Source organism: Acinonyx jubatus, chromosome B2 (genome assembly GCF_027475565.1).
Source record: "Acinonyx jubatus isolate Ajub_Pintada_27869175 chromosome B2, VMU_Ajub_asm_v1.0, whole genome shotgun sequence".
Lineage (NCBI taxonomy): Eukaryota > Metazoa > Chordata > Mammalia > Carnivora > Felidae > Acinonyx > Acinonyx jubatus.
In genome coordinates this window covers 130,965,181-130,982,230 of record NC_069385.1, presented here as the reverse complement: position 1 = coordinate 130,982,230, position 17,050 = coordinate 130,965,181, and the positions used below count along the sequence as shown (strand labels likewise).

General features: G+C 39.9%; 1 protein-coding gene across 1 annotated transcript in view; it reads left to right on the top strand.

Moving 5' to 3' along the window:
• Positions 1-17,050, top strand: part of LOC106971974 (uncharacterized) — a 328,414-nt gene that overhangs the window by 247,432 nt on the left and 63,932 nt on the right. The window contains exons 11-13 of the mRNA XM_053223149.1: positions 8,366-8,584; positions 10,871-11,123; positions 16,841-17,004. Of these exons, the coding sequence (XP_053079124.1) occupies positions 8,366-8,584; positions 10,871-11,123; positions 16,841-17,004 (636 nt within the window). The remainder of the gene's footprint in view (positions 1-8,365; positions 8,585-10,870; positions 11,124-16,840; positions 17,005-17,050) is intronic.

Below are 17,050 nucleotides of genomic sequence, written 5' to 3'. Positions count from 1 at the left end.
ATGCACTTGGCCACACGGGTCGTGGAAACACACAAGCTGTGGTATCACACTAACATTAAATTCAAATCTAGATGCTTGTTTTGTTCTGTCTCCTAATAGCTGTATGATCTAGAGCAAGTAATTTGAACTTTCTCAGTTCTCATTTCCCCATCTGTAAAATGTGTATAGAAACACCTGTCTTCCAAAGTGGCTCTGTAAATTAAATATAGTATACACATATTATATACTGTGTATATTTTTATTGTATCAGTTTTTATTGTCTATGCCAAAAATTCTCACTTACCTTAAAAACCCTTATCCATAAACTATTTTTCAGGGACGTGAATGAAGGAGGAGGGTTTTGTCTAGATTAAGTGGGTTTGCAGCTGTAAACCAACATATGGGAAAAGAATACCTTCAAAGAGTACTTGAGTTTATATTGTTCAAGCTTGCTGATTCCATTTGAAGAGAATATTTATATTAATCTGAGGGACAAGCACCTGTATATATATTTTTTAGTTTTTACATCATTTCCACATACTGGGTATTGACAATGTGTCTCAATCATTCTAATGGCTTACTACCATGTTGGTGACTTCATCAAACTGTTTTCCAGTTCTGATATGTCTTGAACCTCACTTCCGTAAGTATCACAGACTATTGGGCAAATTTTCATGGATTTACCATGAGCATTTCCATATGCGGGTCAATATGAGCTTATTGTTTCCTCATTTTCCCTTCTTCTTCACTAAATACTTGTCTCTAATATGGCAAGCCGCTCTTTGGATGAGCTACCCCAGCCAGAAACTTTGGAACCATTTTAGATTCTTTTCTTTGGGATCCTGAATTCAAACAGTCTCCAAGTCCTGTTCATCTTAGTCAACTGTCTCTCAAATCCATCTCTTTGCCCCTGTCCTACACCCCTCTAATTCCCTTTTCCTCTAAAAGGGCTGCTGTTGGCAAATGCTATTGGCATTTGGGGCGTTAAAAGTTGAACTGTTGTCCTTCAATAATGTGTTGAAGTTGTAGGACTTAGTACCTCAACAGGGTTACTGTAAAGGTAAGCTAAAAGGTGATCGTACTAGAGTAGAGTGGGCCCTTAATCCAATATGGCTGATGTCTTTATTTGTGAAGACACAGATGAACAAAGGAGAGACAGCCATGTAAAACTGGAGACAGAGATTGGATTTTTGCTGCCACTAGGCAAGGAATGCTTGAGGCTACCAGAAGCTGAAGAATCTTTCCTTCTCCACCTCCCCATCCCCTGGAAACTTCAGAGAAAGCATGGCCCTGCCAACACCTTGATTTAGGACTTTTAGACTCCAGAACTGTGAGAGTATACATTTATGTTGTTTAAAACCACCCAATTCGTGGTGATAGTAGCCCTCGGGAACTAACATAGGGGTCAGGAGAAATCTTTATCAGTTGAGACTCTCAAGCACATTTCATGAAGCTTTGTGCCTTTTCCACCCTTCAAGTTATTGTGACAGCAAAGAACACCCATGCCCATACTTCTGAAAGGTCTACAGTTCTGCTCATCATTGAGCAGTACTAATCAGTCATCATCCAAGTCATAATCTGTTCTCCCCTTTGGTCTGAACCTACCCAAACTATTTCCCCCCTGCAGCTAGAGCAGTATCTCTAAAACACAAACATGGCATCCCCCCATCTCCTTCCCCTTTAGTTACTCCAAGGGCTACTAAGAGTGCCAGGATGGAGTGAACACTCTGCAGCATGGCATCCATTAATCAGGCCTCTACCAACAGACCCCTTCACCTACTTGGACTTTCTCCACCCTATGCAACTTATATTCAGCTTTAGAAATGGAACTCTCTTGTCCTGAGCGGTGCATGTGTGATGGAATGCCCTCCTAGCGTTCCCATATACCTCTTCCTCTCATTTGTCTGATTCCTCTTTACCTCATAGGTCTCGGGGGGAAGCCTTCCTTGGCCCAGTTGGAGATAGGTGTCCATCCTATGTTTTCTCGTAGCATTCTGTATGTCACTGTAACACTTCTCACCCTGGATTTTGTCCCTGGATTTTATTTGTCTTTTCACTGATATGTCTCTTCCAATAGAATGAAATTACTGTGGGTGAGTGACAATGTTGCTCATCTGTGAAAATCCAGAACCTGTATCTATATTAGTGTTTTGGTGCTGCTTAAAGCAACACAAGTTTATTATTGTACAGTTCTGGAGGTCAGAAGTCTGAAATGGGTCTCACTGAGCTGAACTTAGGGGCCAGCAGAACTACATGTTTTATTTTCTGGATTCTAGGGAGAATGTTTCCTTGCTTCCTCCAGCTCCTAGAAGCTGGTCTTATCCCTTGCCTCATGGCTCCCTTCTTCCATCTTCAAAGCCAAGACATTTGAGACAAGTCTTTCGCACACTGCCATTCTTCTGGTTCTCCTTCTTGTTGTCTCCCTCTCTCTTCTGCTTTCCCCTCTCACTTTTTAAGGACCCTTGTGAATTCACTGAGCTCACCCAAATAACCCATAATAATCTACTTTAAACTCAATTGCTTAGCAAACTTAATTCTGTACACTACCTTAATTGTCCTTTGCCATATAATTTAACATAATTGCAGGTTACAAGGATTGGGGTGTGGGCATATTTGGGGGAGGCCATTATTCTGCTTACTACATCATCCCAGGGCCTGACATTTACATGTATTTAATGACGATCTGCTGAATGAATGAGTTGTGTCCAATTAAACCAACTTCCATAAAAGAAGAACCCTTTCCTTCTTTCAGGTTTTGATAAAGGGTCTCTCTTTCAAGCAGGCTACACTTTCTTGTCTTGTTAAACTGATGGAGAGCTCCTAATGGCAAGTCTGGATACAGTGGTTAGAAAACTCTTACCAGTTGTATAAAGTTGGGCAAATCACTTAACTGATTGGGCTTTAGTTCCGCTTTTGAAAAAGTCTGAGGGAATCTGATGAGGTCTTCTCATCAGTATAACACAGTATAACACAGTATAACCTATCCATGTTTCTTTGATACCCTCATTAGAATGATTCCCTGAAATGCTGAATATTAAGTCTTAGAAAAAGCTTCACAGTCACTGAGGGTTCTATGTTCAAAAACTTGATAAATGGAACACAGTGAAAAAAGAAATGAGAAATACCCCCCCAAGAAGAATTACAAAAAAAATAAAAAAAACAAACAAACTTGATTTTTAAAAATGTTATGTTTATGGGGCACCTGGGTGGCTCAGTCAGTACAGCATCTGACTTTGACTCAGGTCATGATCTCACGGCTCCTGAGTTCGAGCCCCACGTGGGGCTCTGTGCTGACAGCTCAGGCCTGGAACCTGCTTTGGATTCTGGGTCTCCCTCTCTCTCTGCCCCTCCCCCGCTGGTGTTCTCTTTCTCTCTCAAAAATAAATAAGCATTAATTTTTTTTCGGTGCTATACTTAGTGTATGGTTAGTCATACAGAAGAAAGGAATATGGAAATTTTAGTGCCATTTATTGATAGTCACTTCTTAAAAGGATTATTAGGCACAGCTGATAAATGGTGGGTTTGGGTTATATACAAATCCCTAAGGACTCCTATTCACTGTTCGATGTAAAAGAATGCATTCCATGCTTTTTTTTTTTTCCATAAAGCAACTTGGGTCTTTTTTTTTTTTATTATTATTATTACACTGATGGATCATAGAAATCTTGTTTGGTATCGGGTCTCTATAAGGACTGGGCATGGAAAAGGGGATATATGTGTGTCATATGAAATGTGGCTGAAGTTCAGAGAAATAGGTTTCATTTAATAGCTGAATACTGGATGACCTGACCATTCTTCTCAGCCTCTGGCAGCTCACCCTGTGAGCAATAGAGGATTCGCCTGCATGAACCGAGGAGTAGTTGCTGGCCTCAATGTGATTTTGCAGTGATCTGTGTGCTCTCCGGCTTCCTTCATAACCAACAAATCAATTCCCACTATACGTATTACACACCCCAGTGGCAGAGGCCATTTATTATCCTTTTGATGGTCATACTCTTTGTACATAACCAAGAAAGATTACAGGGGAAGGAGAGAACAGTGGAAAATGTGGATGAAGATATTGTACAATGGCCCTGCATCTTAGACTATGCCTTGCATGTGTACGAGAATAAAAGAGAGGTTTGCTTTCAAGAAAATGTTGAAACATGGATGCAGAGTTTTCTTTTGAATGAAATCTATTTCAGGAACAATGAATCGAGAGGGGGTTGTGGATGTAATTCTCCGTCAGTACACCCTTGGATTTCAAGTGCAAATTCGAAATGATTAAGAGAAACGGACTGTCACTGTCATATGAGAATTGTCTGTAAGGCTCTCCTTGATGAGTTTTGTTCACCTGATAAGCTTGTTGATAACTTCTTTTTATTTGGCATCATTTGGCATCAACTAATTCCTTTATTAATTTCTAACTCTGAAGTCTGTAATTGTCCAAACTCTAAATGATGGATTCCAGGTTTTTCCTAATTCTTTGGTTCCCGATGTTCGAGTTACCATTGTTAAATGAACAAGTAAAATCAAATATTGAAGTGTGTTAAGCAGGTACAAAGCAATTGAGTATTTTGAGTTAGATATAAATACTCCACGATGATATTTTAGTATTATTTGTCCAAACTCACATGCCCCAGAAACCAATATGTGTATCTGAATGTGAATGGGAAACATTTATCAGTGAAACTAATGGCAAAAGTATGACTTTATAGTGGGTTCTGTGAATAAACACTTAAACTGCTTAGTCATTTGTCTCAATGGGTATGAAAAGAACAGTGGAAATTTTCAAAGGTCAAATAGGCTACCGTCTCTTCTGTTTTGCATCATTTGAGATTTTCTGGTGTTTTGCAAACAACACAATGCCAAATCTGCATTTGATTTTCTCTTCTCTTTGAAGGGGCAAAACAGCAACGGAATAATTAACTGAAGAGGAGCGGGCACAGACTATTTTGCTTTAGGAGGGTAGAAAGTTCTGGGTTTCATTTCACATGATGATAAATGTAGCAAGGTATTCTGGAATCCTCCTATGAGGACTCTGTTACCAATGGTAAACCCAAACCTCTCAGGGGCCTGTTTCCTGTTTAGCTGTTCCTCGTTTGTATAATTGAAAAGCATGCTCACTACAGACTCCGCACGGAGTTCTGGGTTAGATGATGGTCTACATCTTCATGGCAAAATACAGACCCGAAAAACAAAGGAACGGTCGATGTCAAATTCAGTGCCTCCTTCGTCCGGTGCAGACCAGAAGGCTAAAGTCTTGGGTTGGAATTCTGAGAACAATATGTGTCTTTTGTTTGTTTGTGTGTTTTGTTTTTTACTTTCTGTTGTCGCCCGTTTGTTCTTTGTTCCCCCAAAGGCTCTTAGTTCTATTATTTATCTTCTCCTTTTCATGGTGCAATTATCATCGTATTTAACAGTCTTCAGAGAGAGATGAGCTTTTGCATATACAATCTTTTGTATCTCTCTATGAATCCCATTTCTTTTATGTTCTCACGCTGCCTCGACTTGTTTTGGTTTTATCATTGTTCCTGAACTACTTCGTATCATACTAGCTTCTTCTTTGGTAAGATGTTTTTAATCCGGACCATTTTTGGTTGAGGAATTTCCCAAATTATTCTAGAAACATATTCTAGAGCAGAATCAGACATGCTAAGGTTCCAAGACAGGACTTGGAACCTAGTTATTATAAAGATCAATTACTGATTCAACAAAACCAACATTTTATTAAGCTGGTGATGGTATATACCGATGATATTTACTGCTTGAGTTAAATAACATATGCATCTCCTGTTTATATCTCTTTAAAATGAAAGGAATCATATCAACTGCTATATTTCTTAGGCTTGATGGAAGGCCAGCCTATTTCAAAGCAGCTCTGGTAAATATTGGAAGAGGGGAAAGAGGGTGAAAGCGTGGATTGAGTATTTACTATTTTGTGATGACAGTGCAGAATCACACTGTTCAAATTGTTTTACATCTGTTAATTTGGTCACTATCCTGACCCTGGCTTATGGGGTACTATCACTACTCCCCTTTTCCATATGAGCAAACTGAGGCATAGATAGGAATTCTTTGTAGACATTGAGGCTTTGGGCATTTGAGTCCAAAGTTTGTATTTCTAGTCGGTAAGCTATGGGAACCCTACTGTGTACTCCCTGCACATTTTCTTGGGATTAGGTGGGGAACAAGTTCTGCCTCGACAGTTATTTTCAAATACTTCTTCATCTTCTTTCCTGCAAAAGCTCTAATTTTATAAACTTTGAAAACATCGTTTTATCCCAATACCAAACAGAGAGAGGAAACCGAAGCTAAGTCAGAACACCTTGCATGTAATTATTGTACATTTAGTTTCACCTGAAAATGTCAGTATAGTGTTAAAGAATAAAAGACTTTTTAAGTTTCAAATTTTCATTACCATAGTTTTAGTGATATATTAACAATGCATTTCAATTTTTAAAATAAGATAGTTAAGGGACACATGTACTCCAATGTTTATAGCGATGCTTTCGACAATAGCCAAATTATGGAAAGAGCCTACATGTCCATCAACTGATGAATGGATAAAGAAGATGTATACAATGGAATACTACTTGGCAATGAGAATGAAATCATGCCATTTGCAGCAACATGGATGGAACTGGAAGGTGTCATGCTAAGTGAAATAAGTCAGTCAGAGAAAGATAATGTATGTTTTCACTCATATGCAGAACTTAAGAAACTTAACAGAAGACCATGGGGGAAGGGAAGGGGAAAAAAATAGTTACAGAGAAGGAGGGAGGCAAACCATAAGAGACTCTTAAATACAGAGAACACACTGAGGGTTGATGAGGGGCAGGTGGCAGAGAGGGAAAAATGGGTGACGGGCATTGAGGAGGGCACTTGTTGGGAGGAGCACTGGGTGTTGTATGAAAGCGATGAACCACGGCAATCCACCCCCAAAACCAAGAGCACACTTTACACACTGTATGTTAGCCAATTTGACAATAAATTATATTAGAATATAAAATAAAATAAAAATAAATAAAATAAGATAGTCAACTTTATATTTTTAATTTAAAAAAATAAACTATTTTTTGAGAGTGTGGAGGAGGGGCGGAGAGAGCGGGAGGCAGAGGATCTGAAACAAGGTCTGTGTGGACAGTGGAGAGCCTGATGCAGGGCTGGAACTCACAAACCTTGAGAATGTGACCTGAGCTGAAATCGAGAGTCGGATACTTAACCACCTGAGCCTCCCAGGCACCCCCGAAATAGTTAAATGTTTAACAGGTTATAACCAAAAATGAAATCTCATTTTAATAAAGAAGGAACATCGTGGGTAGGTGAGATAAGCAGGGATATATTACAGATTTTAAAGATTTTTAAAAATAAGTTTATTCTTTATAATAGTTCCTTTTCATATTTCTTTTAACATTTTGTATTGTTGTAAAAATACACATAACATAAAAATTTATCATCGCCACCATTTTGAAGTACCGTTCAGCAATGCTAAGTACATTCACATCATCATGCAGCCGATCTCCACAATTTCCTCATCTTGCAGAACTGAAACTATACCATCAACCCCCGCCCCCGACCCCAGACCTGGAAAACTGCATTCTGCTTTCTATCTTTGTGAATTTGACTATTCTAGCTCCCACACATAAGTTAGCCCTACAGTATTTGTCTCTTTGTGACTGGCTTGATTCACTTAGCATAATGTCCTCTGGATCGAGCCACGTGGCAGCACGTGCTAGTTTCCTTTCTTTTTAAGGCTGAATAATTCATTGGGTGGACACTTGGGCGGCTTCTGCCTTTTGGCTGTAGTGAATAATGCTATGCACACGGGTGTGCAAATATCGGTGCGAGATTCTGCTTTGCATCCTTTTGGCTACCTACCCAGGAGGGGTATTGCTGGCTCATATGTTAATTCTCATTTTCATTGTTTGAGGGCCTGCCATGCATTCTGTGTTCCCTAGCAAGGCTCCATTTTATGTTCTTACCGACAGGGCACAAGAGTTCCTATTTTTTCACATCCTCTTCAACACTTGCTATTTTATGGCCTTCTTTTTCTTTTCCTCCTTTCTTCTTTTTCCTCTTCTTCCTCTTCGTCTTCTTCTCCTCCTTTGCCTCCTTCTCCTCCTTCTCCTCCTTCTTCTGCACTTTTTTCTATTTTTGACAGTAGTCGTCCTAATAGGTGTGAGGCGATATCTCACCGTGATTTTGATTTCCATTCCTGGGTGCATGCTTCTTTCCATGTTCCCTGGGGATCCTCCATCAGAGCCGAAAGAAATAGAGATCACTTGAGCCCAAGTGTTTCAAGAATAGTCTCGTTCAATTTTACTTTCACAATGTCTTTATTGTCATTTCAAAATATTTTACTGCTGGTTGTCCTGGAAGCTCAGGATTCATCATTTCTTTGTAGGTGTTCCTCGGTTGCTGATGGTACTGGATCTAGAGAATTCTTCAAGCACCTTCATTTCGGGATGGTGTCGGCGTTCTCGGAACTTCAATTCGCTGAGTGGCGAAGCCAGGGCTTCTGGTACATCATCCTACTGATGGCATCTCTCTGGTTCCTGAGGCTCTACCTCCATTACCTTAGCCAGTGGCTTTTCCTCCAGGCCATTTCAATTCCTGTTACAAAGTGAGTGCCTTCCCTTGAAAGTTAAAGCGATGCATTTTCGTCTTGATAGGCCAAATGAAAGTACAAAACTCCTCTCTGTCCACGTAGCGCAAGACCTAAAATGCAGCACAGACACAGGATTTGGAAAGACAAAAAAATGTCTTTATCTCAGAGCAGGAACGTCTATTGCATTCTCATCTTCTGGGCCTTGATTTACAAATACGTAACTGGCACATCGATATTTATTTCAAATTGAACAGAGTCAAGTATGTTCTAATATCTGAGCAGAATCCAAAAAGGAGTTTAGCAACAGTGTTTTATTCTGTTTTGATTTTATCACAGTGACTCTGGCTGAGAGTAGTTTAGAAGTAATGTAAGTATGATTTATCACCTATACGCACAGAGGCAAAGATTGCTTCTTCTGCAAAGTGATTGAATTCAAACAATTACTAAACTCAAGCCCAGGCAGCTTTCCGGGCCATTATACCCTGGAAAAAGATGACACTTTACAGGTTATCTCTCCATAAACATGATTCCATAGATGGTATAGATAAACAAACAGATAGAAATCAATATAAGTAAAATTCATTTTCCCAAATGTAGATGTTCCAGATAAAAGTAAAGATGTGTGTATATTTTCTTTCTTTTTTTTTTTTAACATTTATTTATTATTGAGAGACAGAGAGAGACAGCATGAGCAGGGCAGGGGCAAAGAGAGAGGGAGACACAGTATCTGAAGCAGGCTCCAGGCTCTGAGCTGTCAGCACAGAGCCCAACGCGGGGCTCGAACCCACAAACGCGAGATCACGACCTGAGCCGAAGTTGGATGCTTAACTGACGGAGCCACTCAGGCGCCCTTTTTTCTTTTTAATTTTTTTTAAGATATGTGTATATTTTCAACTAAGAGGACTGCATATAACTTTAAGACACTATGAAAAAGAATATGTGTGTATACTATATACACACAGATGTGGTTTTTTGTCATGTTTTGAAATTAAGTCACAAATACATGAATGCTCTAGAATATGCACATTTACATATAATAAATTACTGTAGCTTCACAGGAGAATTTTTACTTAGCTATTATTTTTCTTCCTTTCTTCTCTTTTTTTTCCCCTCTCTCCCCTTTTCCCTTTCTTCTGTGTGAGGGCTTCCAAAGCAGAAGGGACAAATGTTGTATGCTCGAGCTAGTTGCTTTTTGCTAACGGCTCTTTTACTTCCTCAATTAAAAAAAATAGCTTTATCTTTATTGGCTGCTAGTAAAATGGGACTGTGAGAAAAATATCTGGGCAGCCTAGTTGATCCGATTTCTTAAGCATCAGAAGACCCAAGATATGATAGGATATTTTGTCTAGATCTGTAGGCTCGAATCCTGCATTAGCTCCACATCAAATGTAGTTGTGAGACAAGACAATAACTACAGCCACAATGAGCATTTCTCCTGCTCTGACTCTATGTTGGGCCCTCTGCTAAGAAATCTACACACATTACTTCATTTGATATTCACAACTGCATAGGAAGGAAGCATAAAGCTTCCGTCAAAGCAAAGGTCAGGGAGTAGATAAAATGAAGAACTCTTTTTAGTAGAGAGCTGCTAAGTAGGATACACAAGCAGAATTACAAAGGCTGAAATGCAGGGGAGGGAAAATTTAGAGCACGGTGAAGTCTCACTTTGCATGGAAAAAAGGTGCCAAGGCCTGGGTCAGTCTGTACTGGGCCTGCCTTGGATTCAACCCTTAGGTTTTTAGGTTGTGTCACACTGTCCCTTTTAGAACAACTAAGAGATGCCCTATTTTTGTTGTTAGTAGAGCAGCGTTGTTTTGTATTTAAGGGTATATCTAGAGGAATCACAGGAAAACTAGTCACGTACGCGAAAGCTCAGAAGAGTTATTAGACTGATTTGTATTTCTGGTCCCTATCAGAGGTTGACCCATGGCTAGGTACACTGATATATTTTGCATTTCAAATAGCCTACCTGTCAGTATGTGTTACTCGCAGGGCAGTTTTTATAGAATATAGAATGCTCTGTTCAGTGGATAGAACTGATATTCTTTCTATTGTTGCCTATGATACAAGAGCCACGGACAAGCTAGAAATAGCCTTTTACTGGAAAGTGAACCGTTGGGGTGGTACTTTGGGGTAGGGAAAGGTGAAGTTTCCTAACACCCGATTTGGGGGTAGTATTAAGTGTCATTGTTTGTATATTAAAAAAAAGAAAATGTGTCATTTAAAAAATTATTTTGTGTGCCTGGCATCTTGTATAATTTCTCTTGTTTACATGTGTGTGTTTGCTTTGTTCTCCTGCAGATTCCATTTTTCCCCTTTCACGGTTGAGCTTTGCTACCCATCTTCCTCACTTGCCATCAAAGAAGAGTTGCTCGTAGTTGTGGTGGGTCCTTTAATGCTGAATGCAGTGATACTTCCTTTGGTTCTGATCAGATGGGGCTGTCAGCTACTGTTTGCCTCCTGCCCTGATGTCTTGTCAAAATTAATCATTACCATGGGACTATGGACAGTTCTAGACCCATTGGCCGTGTTTATAGTGGATACTGTCCTCGGGGTAAGTCAAGTAAAATAATCGGGATATGAGTTCTTGACATAGAATTTAGCTTCAGTGCATGAATCAGCTGACATGAGAGGTTTCAAGAATCATGAGCAATTCACTATGTATCTTAAATTGAAGTTATTAAGCTTTCCACATCATAAAAAAATTCTGGATGTCTATTATTATCCATTGATGTGCTTTTAGCATCTTAAATGAACATTTGCAAAATAAGCAAGAAATAATGTTGGAGATCAGATCCAAACTAATTTTGGTGCATTTTCAAAAAAAAAAAACAAAACCTATTACAGCGAAGTCTTATTTGTAACTTTTTGTTGGTAACTTACTTTTTAGTAGTAAGGATTTTCACTGCCAAACTTTATTTAAAAAGTAATCATACAGTGGTTCCTTCAATTGGTTAGATTATTTATTTGCTTTGTGATCAACGACTCTTCTGTAATAAACACACTCAAGAAGAAGAAGAGCTTTTTAGACAATTCTAGGTAATAAATAAAATATAAAGCCTTCGTCCATAGGCATTTATTTTGACTTTTGTGATGCTAATAAAAGGAAAGGAAATCTGAATTGTAACTAAATTTTTGTATTGTAGATCTGGCTATGAAATATAACCCCAAGCAAGAGAGCGAACGGATACTATAAATAAATCAATATGATCAAATATTCATTTAAAAATTATCTCAATTTATCGAATAATATTCTACAATGGGTATATTTCTCCTATCAGGAAGAAAAAGGAAGGTTTCCCGATGGGTTTACATAGGTCGAGACTGTATTCATTGTGCCAAGCAGATCAAAGAGGTGGGGCATTTTGATGGACTCTACTTGTTAAGTGTTTGAAATGTGCTTTTAGAACTAAAGACCAAATTGGTGTTCAAACTGCATCGTGAAGATAGCGTCCTGGGTGCTGTGGTAGACAGCTAGGATGGGCAAAGCCGGTCACGGTTTTATTTCTGTCTCTCAGGTCGCACAATGCTGCAGCAGGTTTTCTCAAGGATCTTGGGCTTGCATCACTTGGGGGTCTTATTAAATGCAAATTCTGATTTGGCAGCTGGAGTGTGGGATTCTGCATTTTAACAGATTCCTAGGCGACACCAGAGATGTCGGCTCCATGGGCCAGACCGCACCGTGACAGGGTGCCGGATGTTTGACTGAGACAGCCTCTCTCCCTTTCCTTTGTTTGCTAGGTGGGGCTTTCACTTCTTCTGGGTTCCTGGGTTGTTCTCAACAAGATCTGGACCTAGGTGCACTGAGTCCCTTAATGGGTTGTTAGGCTTTGTGTGGGCATTCTGCCTGCGTATTTGGCATTAGAATGACCTCTGCTAGAAAGGCTTAGAACCTGCAGATAAGTGCAGTAGTTGACCCTGCGACCATGTAGATCATTTAACATTATTAAAATGAATTAAAATCAATGCACATTGAACCTACCAATGTATCTAGTTTCTGGTCCCACTGCTGAGGATTCGGGGAAGGGCCACATACCAAGGACAGTTGATCAGTGTTTGGAAGGCCCGATTGTTTCCACGTTCAAACCTGCAACTACCCTCTTAAGCCTCAATACCGTCTAACACCTTGATGAGAGGTCCGAAGAGGTTGTGTTTTCAACCCCATCTCTAAGTGTTTCCACCCTGATCGTTGGACGCATTTCTGATTCTGAGTGGATTCAGCTGGAGCCAGTTGGACTTTGTCCACATTCCCACTTCCCTCAGACCCCAGGTGAGAGACGACGAGACCACGCCCTCAAGGTTGGTTGAGCAGGAAGTGTAGAGAAACATGCTGTGGACATTCTGGTAGCATCATGTTCCATGGCATCTCAGAATGCCTTCCAGAGGCCTGAGGTGCGTATTGAGCAGATGGGGTGCCGGTGTGATCCGCGACACCACATGTGAAGCCATTTGGAGAGGATGAGCGGCTATGTCTATGATCTTCTGAGATCTCCTTGTACAGAATGTCTGCAGCCCTCTCAGAATGGCTTTCTGTATTCCAGTCGAGTCCTCTAGAGAGATTAATAGCTGAAGGATCCACTGTATCAAAGGCAGCTGACACAACGAGCAGTCTTAATATACTCTGGGGCCTCTGATGTAATCTATAGGAAAGTAGCCTCCAGCAGGACCATCTCAGAACCAGTTCAGAGGTCTGTAACCCGATGGAAGCTGACTTGGACTCTAATAGATGAGTATGGCACCCATATCCTTCTCCACTTGGAAAGAAAAGCTGAAGGCTCGTTCCCCATCTGCACAATTATTGATTCTCCAATTAGAATCCATCATGCTTCATTGCAGATGACATCTAATTTTTCTGTCTTAAGAAAAAAAAAAAACTTTAAAGCTGCATGTAACGCACAGAGCAGCAGCACTGGAGTCTACACATGGACACTCCCAATAATTAAATCTAAATACACTTTTTAACATGATCTCCAGGGGCGCCTGGGTGGCTCAGTCGGTTGAGCGTCCGACTTCAGCTCAGGTCATGATCTCATGCTTCATGGGTTTGAGCCCTGCGTCGGGCTCTGTGCTGACAGCTCAGAGCCTGGAGCCTGCTTCGGATTCTGTGTCTCCCTCTCTCTCTCTGCCCCTCTTCTGTTCGCGCTTTTTCTCTCTCTCAAAAATAAATAGACGTTAAAGAAATTTTTAAACAAACAAACAAAAAACCAGAAAACAAGCTCTCCAGTGATGGAACAGCGCACCAAGTTTTCGAGGTGCTTCTCTAAAGCAGTGGTTCACAAAACGAGGTCACTGGACCAATGGCATCCGTTTTACCAGGGAACTTAACTGCAGTGCAAATTGAAATGTAAAATCTCAGGCCCTGCACCAAATCCGTGGAGGCAGAAAGTCTGGGAAGGAGCCCAGCCTCTGAGAAGGGGTTACTGTGTTTTAACAAGTCTTCCAGATGATTCTCATGCTCATTAAATTTAGAGAACTACTGTTCCACATGCCTTCATAGTTATCCCAGACTGAATGTCACTCATGAGACTGGAGTTGTCTCGGTTCATACTTCCGGTTCTTTGAGCCCTTCTTTTTAGCAGATAAACCCAGGGATAACTTGTTTTGGATCCTGGTAGGCCCGCCAAGAGAGAGGCTACCTTATTTTCCTGATAGGTTTTGTTCTGGATCAATTTTTTTTTTTTTATGGCAATCTAAAAGGAGATGTGGCAGATGCAATGGTTTGAGGCTGAGGCATTGAGTGGCTGTTGATGGTGCTAATAACATTTTGTTAGTCTCTCAGTTTGCTGGTTCAGAAGTTGGCAATGAATTCCCAGACCCCCATTGATGATACAACAGTTCCATTGAGTTCATAAATTCTTTCCGTGCCTAAGCCCCAATCTAGATAAAAAGTAGAGGAAGCATTTGCTGTTGAATGTTTTAATTGATCAGCATGTATTTATTGACTATACAATCTCTGCCCGGGATTTTCTCTTTCTTTTAAGTTTACTCATTTATGTGGGGGTGGAGGGGAAAGGGCAGAGGGAGAGAAAGGGAGGGAGAGAGAATCCCAAGCAAGCTCCAAGTTGCCAATGCAGAGCCCACCGCAGGGCTGGAACTCGCAAAACCGTGAGATCCTGACCTGAGCCGAAACCAAGGGTCGGATGCTTAACCGACTGAGCCACCCAGGTGTCCCTCTCTGCGCAGGATTTTAAAAGAAACAGAATAAGTTTGAGGTTGTTTCTGCCCTCCGTATAGATAGTGAGAAAAGAATAGCACATAAGAACCAAGATCAAACAAAAGGTAGAATACAAGTGTCTTCCTTCAGCCAATCATTCTTGAAAATCCATCAGAAATGATCATGGAAGAGCATGGTAATAGAGCGATTTCCAAGGGGAAATTGGGTTCTGGTCCCTCCTCTGCCATTTGGCAGCCAGATGACGTTGGATAAGTCAGTTAACCTCTTCAGTCTTCACCTTCTTCATATGTATCACAAAAAAAGTAATAACACCTACAAATAGTGACACCTACCATACTCGTTGCACAGTATTGTTGGGACAGCCAGCTGGAAATGCACTTTGAAAAATGTAAGGCACCTCACATCAAAGATGAAAAGAATGAGGATAAAGATTGTAATGAAGTGATACGACTTACGCTCTGTATACAACATCAGGTAGAACAGCCGTGGCCCCAGTGATCCAGGCAGGAACTTACAACCTAACTGGAGAATCACACACAAAGAGGAAGTATGGGCAGTGTGTTCTGAGTGCCTTCTGGTAGGCCTATCATCATTCCCTTATATCCTTTAAATCTTTGTTCAAATGGCGCCTTTTCTGATTGCAGTATTTAATAATACACCCCCATCCCTCCTACACTTTTTTCTGCTTTACGTTTTTCTTCGAGATTCTATCTTCTTATATGCCATATGTATCACTTAATCTTACTTACATGCTTACTATCACTTCCTTCCCCTCTCCCCAACCCCCAACTTAAAAGTAAGCTCCAAAAACAGGGCTTTCGTCCAATTTTATTCACTGTCTTACCTCCAGAGCTTAGTGACACATGATGGGCGTTCACAACAATGTGTGTGGATCAACCGAGTGATCAACATCTATCGATTAAATTATGTTATTGGCATCAAATATGTATCTTTTTTTTGTTTTTTGTTTTTTCAGCAGTGAATACTGCATCTATTTCTCTTCCTTTAAGAAATAGTAGAAACATAAGATCTAGAAGAGGAGAGGTATACGGCAACACTTACAGATCTTCTGCCTAAAGTCCAAGTGACGGTTCTATATTCTGCAAGGTAGACTGAGTAACATGTACAGAATATAAAAATCAAAGTTTTGGCATGACAGTGAAAGAAATGACAGTTGGGAGTCAGAAGATCTGACTTCTAGTCATTGCCCACATGTTAAAGGATGGTAAAGGGAAAATACAGATTAACCTCTCTAGGCTTCTGATTTTATCTGTACATATGTGATATGGATTAGTTTTGAACATGCCCTTTTAAGCTATACTTATATAGTTGCCTGTTTCAAAAGTGAAGAAATTCTTCCTCCTTTCTTACATTGAAGAAAACATACCTTATTTACATTTATATTGCATATTACTTCCACCTGATATCAGAGTCATAATTACAGAACATTTATGTTTTATAAAACTCAAAGGTCAAAGATGTCAAATGACAATGTTCTAGGTCCTCAACATTTAATATTGTTTTTAAAGGCCTCATTGCCTTGTATTTATTTCAAACTCAGTAGAGGATATGCTTTTCCTTGTCTCTAATAAGGACTTATTGTTAAATTGACCTAATGTAAACTTTGGTTTCCAAGCTCACATTAAATAGCCTGATAACTTTTTTATAAGTTTCTAAAATAAGGCATCTATTTTATGCATAGCACAAATTAAATTCCTTTCAAATCTGCTTCAGAGAGAAAGGGATCTTTCCACCATCATATTTAATTTCTTCATATCTTGTGCTCATTAAATTCAGAAGTTAATAGTACATAAATAATATATGGCTTTCACTTTATGAATTGCATGTAGAGTGTACACATTTAAAAGCTTATAGGGAAAACGAGGAGAAAAAAAACCCTAGCAAACCAGCCATGAAAGCCAAGGGATTTTCTTTTCCTTTACAGCTGAAGATCTGGTGGTCTTTACTACCCTGAAAATTCAATTTAAAAACAAATTGTGGTATCATATGGTTTTTTGTGTATAAAATTAATCTCGCTTGATGATCAGTGTTTCCATCCTAATTTTTTTTTTTTAATTTGTATTTTTTTCCCTCAGCGGCTTACACAGAATGGGGAGACTCCCGTAGCTGACGCAGCAAAGCTGTACTGGGTGTTTGTAAGAACCATGCAGTCGGGAATTCTCGGTGTCATGCTCACAGTGCTAATTTACATCCTCCTGTTCATCATTTCTTCTTTGATTTTATATTTGTACTGTCTCAGGTAAGGTGCTTCAATCTTTTTTGGGTCTTTAGAGTGTTCAGTCTTG